The following is a 15,543-nucleotide window of genomic DNA, read 5'->3' as shown; positions in this document are numbered from 1 at the left end:
TTCACTAAGAGTCATTTTTATTGTTCTTTCGTTTTCTTACTTTTTAAGATTTGAAATCTACAAAAATGGTTAAGTCGTACGTAAAAACGATCATCAGAAAATTGTCTCCCTTGTGCCGAGCATTATATCAACCAATGAAATAATTGTAAATTTTCTCATCATGTATTTTTCTACCAATCACAAAGGAGAGGAAGTGCACAGTCCGGAGACTGTAAATTATTTGAACTCTTTATACCGTCTTCCAAGGAAGACGGTAATAACGGACCGCCTTCCGGCGGCCCGTAAAAAGTTAGTCGGTGTTATCAGATTTCAGATCACCTGTTCACGTTCCTGATTCATCTCTCTCTCTCTCTCTCTCTCTCTCTCTCTCTCTCTCTCTCTCTCTCTCTCTCTCTCTCTCTCTCTCTCTCTCTCTCTCTCGTTAAGTTTCTCATTTGCAATTTAATTAGACGGTTAGCAAGAGATATACATGCATTCAAACACAGTGTAAGTATTTCTGCCCCCACATGCAAGATAAATTATGTCAACATGCATGCAAGATAATTGTATCTAAATGCAGGATAACTATGTCTACATGCAAGATAATTTGTTGACATGGAAGTTTCGAATCTTTTAAGAAAATCTGACTTTATATGGGTAAAATGACTAACTAATGCTGGACTCTGACAAAGATGCAAGATACAGCATATTTATGATATCATGCAACTTATTTTTGTGGGCATGCTAGTTATCTATGTAGACTTGCAAGATATCTATGCCACCCTCTATACTCCGTTCTCGCATATTATCATAAATAACTTGCATTTTGACATAAATAGGTCGCATGTCAACCAAGTTCATATCCTAGTGAACTTTTTAACATACTGTTTATTGAATAGCTTCTCAGAGATTTGGTCGCGTACCAACCAAGTTCATATTACGGTGAACTTTTCAAAATTGCTGCTTATTACTTATATTTACTTTTGAAAAAAAACCAAATCGTTTAGAATTGTTAAAATTATCGAGATTTTTTGTTTATGATATTTCAAGCGATTAGATTGTGCTATGATCAATGGGACGTCATGAAAAAGTTCACACAGAATTGAACGTTTTCGCTGTTCGATAGATTCATATCAGGAAACATATTTGCAAATGTAAATAGTTTCTAAAAAAAAAAATGACTTTTTTCAAGATATTCATATATATTTTCTTTGAAAAACGATGCCTCTAGATAGATTATATAAAATCTATATAATACAATATTATAAAGATTTTATATAATGTATAAATATTTTTATGAAATTTAGAACCTCAAATCACCATCTCAAAGTGGAGACTGGGAGATGGTACAATATTCCTTTAAACCAAAGAGTGTGTAAACTTTGTAATTCAGGTCAAATTGCAATGAATTCCATTATATTCTTGAATGTAAAGAGCTATTGACATTTAGACATAAATATCTTGATAATAAATACTGTTAAGCGCCAAATACTTTTAAGTTTTGTGAACTCACGTATTGTATTAATGTTTCAAATCTGAAAGAATTATGTTATTTTATTATCAAGATATACAGTCTGATATAATAGTCTGTCCTATATTACTATACTTTTTCCTATCTTCATTGTATATATTGAATATTTATGCTTATTTACTATTTATCTACTACTTATCCATTCATTTATAAAACCTTTGAACTGTATATAATGATTGAATTCACATTTCATGGTTTGAGCGAATAAACTGAATTGAATTAAATTGTAAAAAAATAAAGGCATTGTTTTTCAAAGAAAATATACCCGGTATATAAATATCTTGAAAATAGTCACATTTTAACTAGTATTATAAAATCGATTATTTGCAAGTACTTTGTAATGTCCGTGGTAATGGTAATAATAATATACAAATATATCAGCGTGTTATTGTAAGAATGGGGGGAAAAAACTTCATTCAAGGCCCTGCTCATCATCCGGAAGGAAATTCAAATTTTATTACACGTACCATGAAGTATATACTGTACTGAATTTCACAGCGGGCTACGCTCTTATATCTACAAAAAAGGTTAGTACTTAAATGTCCTCTATCGACAATACAAGGAAGATGCTCTTCGCGTATACATGTACGTGCATATGTACTTCTAGCTTATCCATACATTTCTGTAATATGCTAATACAAATTATTACATTTTAAGAAAACATTATTTATTTACAGGGCCATCTTTCCAAGTCAAGGGTTGATCCGCACCGCTCCTCACAAAGTGAGTAAGTGAGAAGCGATGCGGATCAGTAACCCTTGAATGGGGAAGATGTTACAGGGCATATGTATATAATGTATTTATTACTATTAAAGTAACTTTTTTTAAGGTATCCCACTCCTCAATGTTGTTGTATCAAGATTTTCTTGAGAAGTATATCATTGAAATCTGTAGACAAAACATACTTAAAAAATACAAAGATAATGGGGGGTCAGTATCCATCCCTCTGAGTTATGGCCTATTTAATTTGACCTTTTCGCACCTAAAATGCAATTTCATCCTGATTAGGATTTGTTGTCAGTATTTTTGATTAAGCGAACTTATTTCTTCAAATATTGTTTTTAATTATGTACAATGGTCACACTGAATAGAGGGATTACGAAAAAAAATTGTACGAAGCTGCATAAATTTTTGTGTGACCTTTTTGCACTTAAAATAGACAATTTCTATAATAGTTACAATTTGATTTGAAATAAAAACTTTTTGAATATCAAGAATTTTATAAGATGTATCCAGTTTGCCTAGATATGTATTCAGTATCATTTTGACATAATATAACATGGGGGTCAGTGATGTCAAATTTTAGATATAGGGCTTCAAAGGTAAACTTCTCGCAAAATCTGGCTTAAAAAAATTCAGACATGTTCTATATATTTGCATTATTTTATGCTAAACGGCTATCGCATTTTCAAGATTTGATGTTGTACATGTCACACAGAACCTATAAAATATGTTACAAACCTATCAAATGTTAAAAATGTGAATAATGAATAAAGTATAATAAAAAGAAATGTATATTGAAAATTCATAAAATTGCTTGATTCTGTCATTTTCGTCTAAAAAACCTTCCGCACGAAAAAATAGTTCCCCAAAAAACTTGTTTGTTTCTTGATTTCAAATGGATTTTCTTTATGAATGTTGTGTAATTATGAAATAATAATCTATCTGTGATGATTAAATAAATAAAATCATATTCATTTAAAATATAATGATCATCTGCGCAATGAAATCAAAACATGAGGAGTGAGATACCTTAAGAGATTCGCAGTTTTATTGATTTAGTTGTTGTAGATAATTTTTAACTTTTTAACAATTTTTGTGGAGTTTCGCAGATTGGCAATACAATACACAAATCGACATCTATATGCAGGTACATGTATTTAAATTCAATTTGCATCGTCTCCTCGTCGGATGATGAAAGAAGCCTTCATTATGTATAGTGAAACCCCCAACTACCCTGCTGTTGGAATGTTGAGGTTCAAACAAGTAATAGCTTTCCAAAAAGCTTGCCTGACTAAACTGTAGAAACATGTGGAGAGGGTTTGGGGGGGGGGGGGGGGGTTGTTAGACAGGACGGCCTGTGTGAATTTCAATGCTTCCTGTCGCTATAGTACAGTGCTGACATGCACTATGTATCGAACAGCCATATACCGGGCAACCTCCGGATTATATTAACTATTGGGAATTATCTCCCTTAGGACTAATTAGTTACATGCACTTCACAGACATATAGGCTAGAACTCAGTGGGCCGTAACAGGGTGTGAATTCTTCGGCTATTTTGAAAATAATGGAGAATTCTTTGTGGCCCGTCGGTGTTAAATCCCGCCAATGGCCGCTCGGAATCTATTGATCGATTTGATCTGAAATATTTTGGGATTGCACTCTGTGTGTGGAGATCGAGTAGAGCCCGGAGCGTTTCTTAACAGAGAGGTAAGGCGGTATTGCGTTAGGTTTTATATCACTATAGCTGTAATTAGATTGCTTGTTAATTAACGTACATATTTGAAACACATGCAGATTAATTCGTGGGGTTTTTTTTTAAGACAAACAGCATTTTAGATGTGTTTTGCATGCATTTTAAAAGCTGTGAAAAAAAAAGCATTCTTTTCTGTTTGTAATGTCAGCCATTAATTCTTGCTTAGACGAGAGACAAATTATTTCAAGATCGGTTGCCATGGAGCGGCATCTGCTAATCAATACATGAGTTGACCTGTGTGCGGACAATATACATATAGATAGTACTTGTCTACATGCCTGATATTGTTTTGAATGTGCTATTAATAACAGTGATGCTTCGATGTCGGTTATAGGGTGCACTTCAGGTTCAATGCCGATTGCTCTCGGGCTCATTTTTCTTAACAGAATGCTTATTATGTCCACCACAATTAATCCAAAATCTTTTTTATAAAATGTCAATGATTGACGCCGCACACCGGCCGTAACCGTTGTAAATTATATTTCTTAAAGGTTATAGAGTGATGCTATATTCTAGGGGTATGAATGATTAAATGAGTTGACCTAAATACAAAAAAAACCCACGACGTATTATATACTTTGTTACCAGTCTGGAAGGTAAAATATCAATTTAAATGGACTGGGTTTTTTCAGGGCTGTGGTAGGCTGATCATTGTATCCATTTGATCGATCAAGTTGAAAAATTACATTCAGTGGCCAGCGTTTGTTTTGATAAGTCCCTTTTGTTGCTTCCATTTAAATTGAACAAAAAATAATAGCTCAACGCCAATTATACAGTACATGGAGTCCAGCGAACCTAACATACAAGAGCACAATTTATACTCATTGCTAATACTTATTTATTATATTATTTTTTTAAAGCAACGGAATTGCTCACGTGGATGTGTATGAATGTATATGAAATGTGTTTGGCTGAGGAAGGATAGGTTAAGATGATACTCGACAACAGTAAATTAGTAGCCATTTAAAAATCCTTCTGATAAGGTATGAAAGTATTTTAGGACTAAGACATACATTTATCCATAAAAATTTAATCAAAGCATATATTAAGCCTCAAGGAAAACTTGCAAAACTATTCCATACGGGCCAGACTTTTAGATCTGAGAATACAGTGGGTTTGTCCTAAATCAAAGCCGAGGCGTGTAAAGATGTTTTGACTTTGAATTATTTGACTAGCGTCTACAAAGAGAACTACACGGGTTTTGTAATTGACTCAATATTCGTACATTGTATTTCTTGACAAGTTGAAACTTGAATTCTTTATTTAATAGCGCCAATGTCTTTTACATTCTGAATCCAAAAAAGATTTAACATGTCATTTTTCAAATTCATTTAATTGGCGCTTTATTTATCTTCTGGTTTTAAATCCTATCTTTATATTTACCTTGGTGATTTTTTGTTTACTTTGAGATTTTTATCTGGCATATAGAGGTATGTAAATTGACTACCCATGCATCAAAATCATATGTATGTTCATCGGGTGACCATCATCTTAATTATGCATCTATGCCGTATGTATATAGGAATACGATGCTGTTATCGAAGGAATGCAACTTTACATTTTCACAAAAAAACCACATTTATTGCATTTTATCGTTTAACATTATACATGTAAAAATATACATATATTGACAACACTCATATGAATTATTCTATATGTACTTTCTTATTTAGTGTGGAAAAATCTTCGAAGACATTAAAATACTGAAAAAACAAAGTGATCGCCGTTGTTTCTTTATTAGACTAAGTGTAAACCTTTTTTTAAGCATTGAAATTAATTGGTATTATTATACCCCCGCAAACGAAGTTTAGGGGGGTATATTGGTTTCACCCTGTCCGTCTGTCTGTAAGTTCAGACAAGATTTAATGATTTTATGACAGTTTTCATTTTCCTTATTCTTTATATATATTGAACACTGATGTTGAAAGTAAGGGAGGTAATCCTTACAGATTTTATTTATTAATTAATAGTATTAAAACACTCTAAAATATATTTATATAAATACATCCAGATGGAGGATTTTTGTCTTAATGTCTTAACTAAATTAATTTTTTTATAAGTATTCTATCAACTGACAATGCAAACTTTTTGTTTGTCAATGATAAATTCTTAGGAGCTAATAAGAACATCAAAGACAAGTGTGACTGAATTCATTTGTCCCAAGGGGGCCATTATCTGAGCCATGGTTTAGATGGAGCATGTGTTTAAGGAAAATTGATAATCTTTAAAATGGGCGGTGGTTTTGGGGCTAGATTAAAACTGTTTCATGTAAACCAAAAGTTTCTATCATTATAAGGAAATAAATAATATCATTATTAATGAAGAAGTTAACTATTTTTAGAAGTTGTTTAAATCTATTAGTAAAGTAAATTGATGAAGTAACCCTATAGGGCCTCAATTTGGTGTGTTCTCCGAACGCCTACTCCTCAATTAAAAAAAATAATTGGTCAAGGCATTTATGGGGCCCTCTAAGGGGACACAGGTAGACTTTACCTGTATATACTTTGGGAGGTAGTCTGTCCTCCATGAGTTTCACTTTGTATAACTTTTCCTAACTCTATAACCTTTATATTAATATATGTTTACCTCTGACCAATTTATATGTATATTTTAATGTTATTTTTGTCCTCATGTACCATGTGCTTGAAATGGTTTTGAGCGAATAAGAGAATCAGCCCCTCAATTTAAATGAAATTCAAAATTACTGATATGATTATAGTGCTTTGGCAATTTTAAAATTGTTCGTAATATTAAATTTTCTTTTTTACATATTATTACATAGTATGGTAATTATGGTAATGTTTTGGGAGTTTACAAAATTTAACAAGCTCATCAAAGAAAATCATAGTCCTATGGGATCAAATTTCTGATATGGAGTTCCGTTGCACTATAGGAGAAAGTGAGGAAAATTTGAAACAACTAATTGCATCTGTCAGGACTTTTATTAGAAAGATATTGTAAGTTTTATCAACAGAAGAGCATTGCTTGGCTACCAGTATTTCCATTTACTGCAAAGGGAGGGGTTATTGTCATTTTGTTGGTTTTTCTTTAAAACAAAAAAATAAAAAAAATATCATCAGATACATAAGTTTGTAAATGTATTACAGTTATACATATGTATTACCAGTGAAATTCTGACAATTTTGATTTTAATTTTTCTTTGTTAACTAAATTTTTTTTACTATTCTGGAATGCTTTTTTTATTTGTATGAGTTCCAAACCTTTATTATTCAATTCAATTATTTGTCCCATTTGAAATTAGCCTTACGGGGGTATAAGTCCCATTAGGACAGTTCTAATCTTTGAATTGGTAGCTCATATGTATTGTTTTAAATGGTAGATTACATTTCATTCTATTCAAATTAGTTTTTGGTCCTCAATGGAAGTTACATGTTTAATACATTATGAATATATAATTTATATTTTACAGACAAAGATAAAGATGTCTTCCATCAGGATGTCAGCACACACACAAACATGTCTTCGTCTCGCCAAAAACCCCTACAGAGGAGGACTTATTTTATCGGTACTGATCATTCTCACCGTTTGGTTTTTCCATCACCGCAGTGCTTACTCCGGTATAACTGACCACTGTTTATCTCTAGACTTTGAATTCGTTATTCCTGCTGACTTGCTACTATTCCAGATGTCAAAAGAGGGGCTATCGTGTCTCTACAAACGCTACGTCACTTCCCTTCAAAGCTTGTGCACGATGCCAAAGCGTTTCGGAAACATTGATTACGGTGGCGTTCGAATATGTGTGGACCCCGGTGTCGCACCCAGCAAGGGTAAATGTGTTATATACAGTTATAACCATGACCTTAGCGACAGATTCGTCAAACAGATCTACGCTAAATACCGATGTAATGTGGTGTTTTATGGAGAGGGCTTGGTTGCCAGAAAAAGTACCAAAATTCTAGGACTCACTCAGATTGTGAGTAATTACGTCAATGAAATCAGTGTTCTGATACTTAAAATAACCGTGAAAGATTTCCCATTCTTATTTGAAATGAGCCAAACTATTAAAAGAGCTCAAATAAAGCAAATCATTTTTGAAATTCATTTGGATGAGAGTCGGGGAACTCGAGATGAATATCTGAGTGTGCTGAAAGCTCTGCGAGAATTGCGGGACTCTAACTACGAAATATATTGGTTTGATAGGAATTGGGAATTTGTTAAAAACGAGTTCAGCAATCGCAGAACATCAAACTGTTTTACTATAAATATGTACTTAAAACCTCCAAATACATCGAATATGACTGGAACTTCCTCTGTAAAAGTAGATTTGCCGAAAGAAGCTCCAGTTGGCACCACCGCCCTGACTAAGGATGAAGTGCTGAAGTATCAGGAAAGATACGCTAGGTATATCCTAAAACACCAGTACCTGTGTAAGCAGATGGTTCGCCTGGGTAATATCGTGGACGGTGGGTGGGATGTTTGCCACGATGTCCAGTTCCGTCCAAAACACCCGTGTATCGTGTATTCAATAGGAATAAGCTGGGACTTTTCATTTGACGAGGACATAGCAAACACTTACGGATGTGACGTCTTCTCGTTTGACCCCAGTATGGATACAGACGACTTCAGGTATTCCGATCGTATCATGTTTTATAACGTCGGGCTCGGTGCGAAAGTTAGCGAGATAACGGTGAAAGATTCAAAGTGGAAAATAAAAAATTTACAGACAATAATGAAAGAATTAGGCCATACGGACAAAAGAATAGACGTTTTAAAAATCGATATTGAAGGCCATGAAAGGCAGAGTCTACCAGAGATTATTGATTCGGGAGCTTTAAAAAATGTTGTTCAGCTATGTATGGAGACCCATAGTTATTACGACCTGGGTACTATGAGGAAACTTTACGAAGCTGGTTTTAGACTATTCTGGGCCCACCAAAACCCTCAGGCTCCTCTGTACACAAACAGCGAAACACTGTCTTATGGAATGGAAGTGTATTTTGTAAATATCAATCTTATGCATGAGTGATTTCTTATGAAAAATGAGTTGGTAATGTGTTGTTGGGTTTAAATGTCATTGTTTTCATGAAGAAATGTATTTTTGTATCTTGGATGACTGATGAGGACATGCGGTAGAGATATCTTATAGGCAGGGTGTTTCCCAAAGGGCCACCTCCAACCAATATTAGGAGACTCCTGAGCCTTTGTGAGCATTTATAGTGTGTCAGTTGATTGCATTAATGATGAAATGTAGTAAGTTCTCATAACTTGTGTTCAAACCCACTGTATATTTTTTAATTTATATATACAATAAATATGTTTATACCAAAACGTATAAGCTGTGTTCTTCAAAAGAAAAATCTTTAAGTGTTCCGCAGCAATTAATAATGGATTACTTAGCTTTGCTAATATCTCTAAATTAGAAAAGATTTTAGTTTTTTGATCCGTATTAGGGAGGAAAAAAAGAACAGCTGAATTAACAGATGTAGACTAAGAAGACATCAATACTGTTACTGTACCACACACGTATATTGTTTCCAGTTTGTGATTCATGAATCTTAAAGGGCAAATGGTTTAATACCATGTATAATCGGTCGCACAGTATACACATTTATTTAGGGCTTTGAATTTGGTATTTATTTTTATCTCATACGTGTTGTGTATATTACCCATGTGATAAACCTTTGCTACATCAAACGGGTGATGCTTTATCAAATACTTCCGGTCCGAACTATTTTTGACACAACCCCTCGCTTCAACGCTTCAACGACATATTTTCTAAGATTTGCTAACAGTTAGGCCTAGTACTTTCAACATAACTATATCTACTACAAAAATTAATATAAAATTGATTTTGTCAAAGATTTAAATTACAAATATGAAGGAAAACACATAACTGCGTAGGACAGGCGTCGGAACCGGGGGGCTATATTGCGAGTTTTTGTTTTTTTTTGGGGGGGGGGCCCCCCCCACACTTTTTTTTCAAAGTTATTCATAACCGTAACCACAAGACCCTTTTTTCTTGTTTGTCGAGATTTTTGATAAGTTTAGCCCACTTCCAACTTTCAATTTGCTTTGTGAAGTTTATAAAACTGCAAATTACGTCAACTATCACGGAGTTCATCCTGACGACGAGATGAAAACAGCGCTCTGGTTGTGTTTATAAACAAGAACTTACCGAAATAATGTTTCATAAGACTTTTATTCCACCACCAGTAAGCATCCTTATTCACTATTTTCAATTTCGAATCAAAAGGCTACCCTAGTGTTTGTTTTATCAAACATCAACAACTGTTCCTCGTTCGAGTCAATTCAAACTAACGAGCATTCGCAACTTTGTGTATGTTGTAGTATTTATTGCGTTAATGTATACAATAATTATAATCCGTGGGTGCGGTACCGCTGGACTCGCCGGTCGCCTCGTCTTACACACGTCAGGCGTCTGTACTCGCCGGATGCAGGTCTCCAACTGGCGGTAAAAGCATCTCGTGCTGGAACTCCCGCTTGGTGACGTCACGGGCTATAAACAGCCCGTACATAGAATAAGTCAACAATCACTACACTCCCCTCCGTTTTCTTTGAGAGGAGTAGGTCCCGGCTGGTGCTAATAGAACTAGAACCGAAAAACTAGGAAGTGGGAAAGCCATCCCGGCACCAGTCGGGATAGCAAGTCACTAGGACAGAGCCCATCTCCACGACAAGGGCCTACACACACACACACACACACACAAAGGAAAATCCAGGGACAGTCCAAGTCGTTGTTCTGGGTTGCTGGTTCAGTCCGGGAAGGACAGCTCCGCTATGTCTGGTCAACGAGACATGCCGTACGCAATCCTGAGGGCAAAGATCTCGGTGGTACATCCATCACTTGTCAGGACACCAGAACTGGGATACTCCGAGTTTGGTGCTCTTCCTGGATGCGGTCCCCCAACAGAAACTTTGAAATATTCCTTCGCTACCTCAGGGTTGCTCTCCATAATTCTCGGCTTAACTGTACTAGCAGCCTGGACATACAGATCTTCATCCCGCGAGATTGCGCCCTGAATCTGGGGCATGGAGTCCTCCACCAGGTCCACCATGACCTCAGGACATCTGGATTCTGTAGAGATCTCCTTACTGTGCTGCACCTGTTGCCCCGGATTACTGTCTACTGGGGCAACTTCTCCATCTCCAAGGACCACAGCTTTTAGCAAGGTTGGCCTCTTGCGTCGCACCCTTCGCCTACCACGCTTCCTCCTGCATTCATTGATGGCACCATAGGTGTCCATGTACTGAACCACACACGGGTCACCTGCAGGGTGCTTCCTCAAACTGTTCATATGCATCTTATCCCGGGTCAGCCGGCACACAGTGCGAAGCTGCCCGCTTTCCATGGACTGTGAACTGCCCATCTGTGTCTTTGTATCTGCAACTGCTCGACAGGCACCACGGTAAGGCAGAGGACAATCGTCTCCAGCACCTCCTTCCGTCCGGCATATGTGCGACATTCTCTCCGAAAATGGCCAGTTTTCCCACACTTAAAACAGTTGCTTGTCCTTGGGCCAGGGTGGCGTCTTTGGAGGCCAGTCATCTGGTACCCAAGCCGAGTTGAGTCAAGTACTTCCTTGAGAGTCTTTTCTAGCAGCTGCAATTTCCCCCTCAACTCCTGGATCTCGCGCTCAGCTTCGCCACATCCACCACATTTAACAACCCGCATCGAATCCTCTCCATTGTCGTCCAGGACCTCAGGGCACCCAGACTCGACAGCAAGTTCCTCACTTGGCCACACCTTGGGCTCTGCACTCCAGTCTGCAGGGACTGACACTCTGCTCCCTGGAACCTCAGGTTCTTCATTGGAGAACAGATCAGGTGAAGGTGAGCTCTCAAATTGCACCTTAAGTCCACTGCGTTTCCTCTTCATACAGGAACGCAGCTCCACCACCAGTGTGTCGGAACCTGACTTCGAAGTAGTCTGCTCCATGGTACAACCATCTACCGGGGGCGTTTCTGTTCTGTCACTTCTATCAGGTGTCAGCATGCGTACCGTTCTAATCAGCTGACTCTCGCTAGCGGCTCTGCTCCTAAACTGGGTTCCTCTGCTATAGTCCTCCGTCGGACAGGCACCTCGGTTGGACAGGGGGCTATCCCAGTCCCCACAAACACTTCCTTCCGACTTCTGTCTAGCATCCAGAGGGCAATCCCTACAGAAGTGTCCCATCTCTCCGCACTGGAAGCACAGACCTCCTCCTCTCTGGTAGAGGACGGAGGGGTTCCCGACCTCCTGCTCGTCTCCTTGAGCGCCATCTCCAGTCCTGTATCTCACTATTCTCCGGCTTAACTAGGGTTCTTATCTCTTCAAGAGCTTCCTCTATCTGACTAATGCGTCTGTGCCATTCTTGCATTTTCCTATTCTCCCCGTCTGCTTCTCTCCTAGCTTTCACTGTCCAGTCATCGTCTTCTGCCACCTGCCTCACTGTCACATGTTGAGAGGGCCTTCTCCGCCGCGAGTGCTGGTAAAACTGCATCCGTTCCAGAGCCTCCTCCACAGTCTTCGGGTTACCGTCCAAGGCGTACAGGCCAGCGTCCACATCCTCCGCACCAAAGCACAGGCGGGGTATAGCATGGGTGTGAATATCTGGCAACTGGGGGGAAGCTCGGGTGGCCAATACAAGTACACGATCTGCCCACTCCCTCAGGGACTCGTCACCTCTCTGTGATGCTGATTGGAAGTTAAGCTGATTGGTCAGGTCAGGCGCCGAAGTGCCGAATCGCTTGTCGAACTTCTACAGGATGTCACGGAAACGTAGACGGGGACTGACTTCCAATAAAAGAGTGTAATAGTCACTGGCCTGGCCTTCCAGGGATAAGCAAAACTGGTCATGCTGTTCCACCTTGGTCCACTGCTGGTTCTGTAAGAGTCTCACGAACTTATGCAGGAATGCCTTCCAGCTGGATTTGCCATCATACCGCAGGTCCTTGTACTTCAGCTTACTACGAGCTGCTGGTGGGCCTCTATCATGACTGCGTGAAGTATGCCTACAAGGTCCCCCCGATGTGACTTGGGCGAGGGTGTGCTCAGCGGGTTGCTGCTGGGCATGGGGAGTGGGAGTCAAGAAACTTAAACTGGGCAGGTCTGGCCATACAGCACTTGATGGCCTCTGCCCAACAGAAAACGTCAAATCTGGTGAAAGGTCCCTGGGTGTATGGCCATTAGGTTGCTGTTGCTGTGGGTCGTATGGGCTGGGGTCCCAAAGTGTACCTGGGTTTCCCTTGGCTCGTACATATGTGATTGAACTTCGGCTACTCTACCTCCCCCCTCCTCTCTAAAATAATAAGGTTGGGGTAGCACCACAGGTGCAGGGTAACCAAAGTTACTGGCTTTATGTATGAACAAAAGTTTCCATCCTGGCTAACCACAGGTTGACTGCCAAGGGTGTAGGGATAGTGTGTGGTCTGGGCATTACCAAGGTTTACAAGTGTCTGGTACAAGTGTGCTGCAGAGGGGGTCCCCCGCTTGATACTGCAACATTATGTCCCTGGGTGGTGGGGGTCTGGGTCGCAGAGCCCTGAGCCTGCAAATCAAACGACTGGGCAGAGCGTGGGGCAACATGGGCATCCCCCTGGTCTGGGTGCATAGTCCCTAAAGAGGCCCCCCTTGGATTGGCATGTTGACTTCCCGAGGGCCGAGGTGCGGGCACAGCCGGAGGAAAGGGGTGGAGCTGCTGATCTTTAGTGGGTTGGGAATCAAAGACTAGTGTATTGGATTCCAGTACATCACTGGCTGATGGTAGGGGTTGTGAGTTAATAACAAAATGACTCTTGGACTCGGGTGTAGCACTAGCACTTTGGACTGTTGAAGGTCTCCCAGGGATAGGGGCCACATAAGAACCATGCAATATGGGGTCACAAAAATTCTCACTGGGTGGAACAAAGTCGTGACCCTTAACAGGTGAGCTACATTTAACTACCGACCCCTGACTTACACCCGAGTGTAATGAATGACTACCCTGCAACGGTGCTGGACCAACACCACGGCCATTATGAGCAACGCCAACCCCCCCCCCCCCCCCCTCTTATGACTATTGAGGAACTCAGTCCCGCCCCGAGAGTATTCCCTACTATCTAAACTGAGGAAGCCTCCGCAATCACTGTCAGGGTCTTCAAACATATGGGCCCTCTCCGATGGTTGAGGAGTGTCATAATGCACAGCCTCCCCGTCACTTAGCCTACCATAGGGGTCATAACTATGCTTGCGAGACGCGCGCCCGATTGGACCTACGGGCGTGATCATGTCATCGCTATCACCTAACCCTAAGTCCGCAAATGCGTTTTCTAACGTATTGTTCATTGCAAAATAGTGCACTTGATGACACGTGGTCAATACACAAAAACAGTGAAATATAAAAATGCAACAATGTCCGGCGAAATCTAGCACAAATAAACACTGGAATGTCAGTCTAATCACGAATTAACTTGGCAAAATTGGAAAAATTCACATTACTTTGCAAGTTATTCAACCACGCAGTGGCCTCCAAAATGGCGGCCTCAACACGAACTATCAACAAAAGTCTACAGCTTACTGTACGGAAAAAAAAATTCCTCGGAATATCCGGCAAGTCCAGGGCGCCAATGTAGTATTTATTGCGTTAATGATTATACAATAATTATAATCCGTGGGTGCGGTACCGCTGGACTCGCCGGTCGCCTCGTCTTACACACGTCAGGCGTCTGTACTCGCCGGCTGCAGGTCTCCAACTGGCGGTAAAAGCATCTCGTGCTGGAACTCCCGCTTGGTGACGTCACGGGCTATAAACAGCCCGTACATAGAATAAGTCAACAATCACTACACTGTCAACAAACTTGATTATTCAAGTCTTCTAATCGGAATTTTCATTTAATCAAGTGAATAAGCTCTAAGAAAAATTATTTAGAGCTAAAAAATTATTTTAAGGTTTATTTCAGTGAAACTTTACATTAAAACACGTACTAAATTGTATTGCGCAAGGTCACAATAGCCGCACAACACAACGTTGCATCATCGTTTTTAATCTTTGAAAAAAAAAACAATTCGGGTCACATAAGGGACTGTTTCAAAAGCTTCATAATATAAATCAAATTGTATGAGATTAATAGAACATCTATAATTGTGTGATTTTATATTTGCTTTATCCAACGAGTTGAAATGGTTATATTCGCTCGGCAAGCCTCGCGAATATATGCACCATTTCAACTCGTTGGATAAAGCAAATATAAAATCACACAATATAGATATCCTCTATATATTCGTTTTTTAACTTTTTCCAAATTTATTTTTTTTCTATATATCTACCTCGATGCCAACTAATCTTACTGCCATTCTAGAAACAGTTTTATTTTTCTTGATAAAAGTAATTGGCGATTTTTTTTTTAATCGTAAGTGAATAATTTTTTTCTATTTAACAAAAGTGTAACATAAAGGAAAATCAGACGATCATTTATATGATAAAACTTTGGAAAGTTTTGGAAAATTAGAATATTTTTCAGGTCATTTAAAAAAAATCCCATTATGCTTGTCTATAAATGAGAAGAGTGAATATTTAATATGGTACATATAAAAGGTTCACAACAATGGACAATGTG

General features: G+C 38.7%; 1 protein-coding gene across 1 annotated transcript; it reads left to right on the top strand.

The window, feature by feature from the left end:
* Positions 1-1,903: 1,903 nt before the first annotated feature.
* LOC105342194 (uncharacterized) lies at positions 1,904-9,276 on the top strand. The gene is made up of 2 exons (XM_034449007.2): positions 1,904-2,037; positions 7,418-9,276. Exon 2 carries the CDS (start codon positions 7,430-7,432, stop codon positions 8,972-8,974), a length of 1,545 nt encoding a protein of 514 aa, XP_034304898.2. The 5' UTR covers positions 1,904-2,037; positions 7,418-7,429; the 3' UTR covers positions 8,975-9,276.
* Positions 9,277-15,543: the final 6,267 nt, after the last annotated feature.

Source organism: Magallana gigas, chromosome 4 (genome assembly GCF_963853765.1).
Source record: "Magallana gigas chromosome 4, xbMagGiga1.1, whole genome shotgun sequence".
NCBI lineage: Eukaryota > Metazoa > Mollusca > Bivalvia > Ostreida > Ostreidae > Magallana > Magallana gigas.
Note: the sequence above shows the minus strand (reverse complement) of the source record. Positions and strands in the feature narration are given on the sequence as shown.

Coding starts and splice junctions, on each gene's coding strand:
- LOC105342194 (XM_034449007.2), top strand. CDS start 7,430: ATGTCTTCCATCAGGATGTCAGCACACACACAAACATGTCTTCGTCTC.